At 42.4% G+C, this 2779-nt stretch overlaps 1 protein-coding gene across 1 annotated transcript in view; it reads right to left on the bottom strand.

Annotated features, from left to right (window-relative positions):
• The window catches only part of zeb2a (zinc finger E-box binding homeobox 2a), a gene marked incomplete at its 3' end in the record, with an annotated part of 21960 nt that extends 19939 nt beyond the window's left edge, over positions 1 to 2021 (bottom strand). Inside the window, exon 1 of the mRNA XM_084443448.1 lies at positions 1919 to 2021. Coding sequence (XP_084299574.1) covers positions 1919 to 1991 — 73 coding nt within the window. The 5' untranslated portion in view covers positions 1992 to 2021. The remainder of the gene's footprint in view (positions 1 to 1918) is intronic.
• Between the last annotated feature and the right edge of the window lie 758 nt (positions 2022 to 2779).

Here is a 2779-nt window from a genome sequence, read left to right as displayed (position 1 = left end):
AGACGCAGATTCTACGCAGATCAGTGTAATGAGTCCTTAGTCCCGAGCGATGTAGCATCAGGGTTGAGAGGAAACATGTCTGCATCACGCAAGGTCTATAGGAGGATACTATAGTCCCAGGATATAGAACTTTATCGTGTTCTTCCTCCTTGGGCAGCAGGGCTATCTGATTCAACTCACCCCGGCCTAGACGTGTCTGCGCTAGAGGGTCAACTGACACAATTATTATTTTAACGGTAAAAACATTCAAACATGATTTCCATCACACTGAATAAGGTGAGCGCCTTTCGTCGCCAGGCTATAGGCCTAACCCTCGACCAATTACTATTCTTACAATATCCTATATTGTCAGCGGGCAGTAGGCTATTAGGTAAATCAATGCAATTAGCCTACAGTCTACCTTCACTGCACAGCCCAGTCCTAGTGAAGTTGCATTGTAAAATGCTGTAACCCCCCCTCCATAGGCATAGCCGCTCCGTGGAGATGAGGTGTGTTTACGCTACATATTGGCAAACATTCCGTCATTTAAATTCAACTAAATTATGAAAGCAAATTGAGCAAATCAGGCTACTATGCTGGTTTAATTTATAGTCAGTGTAGAATCAAGAACTGCTTCAACACTGTCTGATGAGATTTTTAAAGGCCCTATAATAGCCTATATAGCCTAGCCTATATTTACTATAAAACAAATCGATGTAGTTTCTATAAGTGCAATCAAACTTTGCCTGCTTGAAATTCCTAATATATCTTCTCACAACCCCGGACGAGCCGCAGCTATAAAACAGCTCTGAAACTTCGCCTGTCTTTGTTGCTTTGTGGGTGAGAACCGTGCCTCACCTCCTTGAGAGAAGCAGCCTATAGGACCAGCCATCGAGCTCACTGGATCAATGAACGAATACTAACTCATTCAAACTCAAGTCGACTACAACATGACATGTTGAAAGGTGAAATCATCCACGTCTAGTTTAGGAGTTTTCTTGTCTAAGGGCCATGATAGTAGGCTGAACTATCTCAAACCTGACACACTTGTCATAGTGGGATAATATAATCCCTGTCAGTCCCCTACATCTAAATTAGATTGTTTATTTGTCTTCCCATCGTTTATAAACTATACGACATTAAACTCTGAAAGGTAACAATAAACAAGTCTTATTGCAGGACTGGCAGAATTAAAGGCGGATATGTTGTAGTCATGCTTGTGATCCATCATGTTGTGTTGTGAGGGTGAGTCTATTGTGTCGCATCTGATCACAGCGACACACAAATGACACTTTGAGAAACTGGGCTGTACGCGACACTTCTTAGGCCATTTCAAGATCTCGCTTTCCGAGTTGACGGAATGAGTATACAGTTCAAACTACATGAAACTTGGACGGATTTAGACTTCAAAGTATGAAAAAGCAAGTTTCAATACTAGTTGAGTGCCAATATCCTCGCTCAACACAATAACACAGCAACAAAACATCGGGGCATCATAGTCACACACTGCGTAATTGCGTTGTAGGCTAATAACCAAATAAATACCCAAATAATCCACGTTCAAAACAATCCACAGGTTTATCTTAACTTCTCCAAAGCCTATGAAAGCGCTCAGGCTCAGATAACGGTTTTTCCTCTCTGTCCATAATGGCACTGAACCGCTATTCGAGCCTATCTATACACATTTCCCCAGTCTTAACCAAGTCCTTCAACACACCATCGTTTCATATTCTACATTTTCATATAATATCGAATCATTACTCCGTTCTTCGTAATGAATTCAAGTGCCATTCTAACACAAAAGAAAACTTTTGTGTCGTCCCAGTGTCTATACGCGGAGAGAGAAGGGGACAGCGCGGGATGTCCCGCAAATGACTGCGTGACATAACTCACAAATCGTCCCAAACATTTGATTCTATCACTTAAAAGTGTTTCTTACCGTTCTTCCTGCGTGGGTTGGCTTGTTTTCGTCTCTTACACCGGGGACCTTCCGCCATGGTCTCCTGCTTCATTGATAAGAGTAGGTCAGATGGCGGTCCGCATGGGCTCTCTTGACTCAGTACGCAGGGCTCCTCTGTCTGATAACCAAACACAACGGCGACAAATGTTGGGACAAGATGACTCGTAGATCCAGAGAAACAACAGCAGCGTGTAAATATCACGAGTGAATTCACTACAGAGGCTTCAATAAAACTCCAGGAGATAAAGTCCAGGGTTTGATCCGGACCGTGCGCGTCCGTCGCCTGGTCGTTTGATGGGTGTGATCTGGGCGGTGAGGGGATAAGGAGGAGGACGGACGAGCACACACAGTTGATCATGGAGGGATGGGGGGCAAGTTTCAATTTGACTTCCATGAAGCCTTAAACGGTGGATATAAGTTCAATTGAAACTTTCTCGCGAAGTTGCGAGACTTGTTGATTTAGCCTATTTTGTAAGATGATGGTGGGTTTATCCTGTGTCAGACAAGGAGATTTTAATGCCATCTTGTGCCCTTAAGAGACATCAAATCCATTTCCAATTATCAGAAAGTAGGCTACGTGGAAAATACATAACACAATAAAAACATTTTTCCATTATTTCCTTTGTATTCACGAACCCACCTCTCTCTCTAATTGACTACCCTAATAACCTATCAGATTTAACGAAATGTCACAGATCACTCTAAATAGGCCTTTCTCTGAAGATGTTTTGAGGGTAATAGCCTATTCGGTGTCTACTAAAGTCTAGCAAATCGACATTCCGTGTTCACAGCTGTTTGGGCAAAATCTATTCAAAAGTAACGACTCTACTTTAAAAAAAA

The sequence above is a fragment of the Borostomias antarcticus genome (genome assembly GCF_949987555.1).
Source record: "Borostomias antarcticus genome assembly, chromosome: 9".
NCBI classification, from domain to species: Eukaryota; Metazoa; Chordata; class Actinopteri; order Stomiiformes; family Stomiidae; genus Borostomias; species Borostomias antarcticus.
The sequence above is the reverse complement of the archived record's forward strand: the minus strand, read 5'-3'. Positions and strand labels throughout refer to the sequence as shown.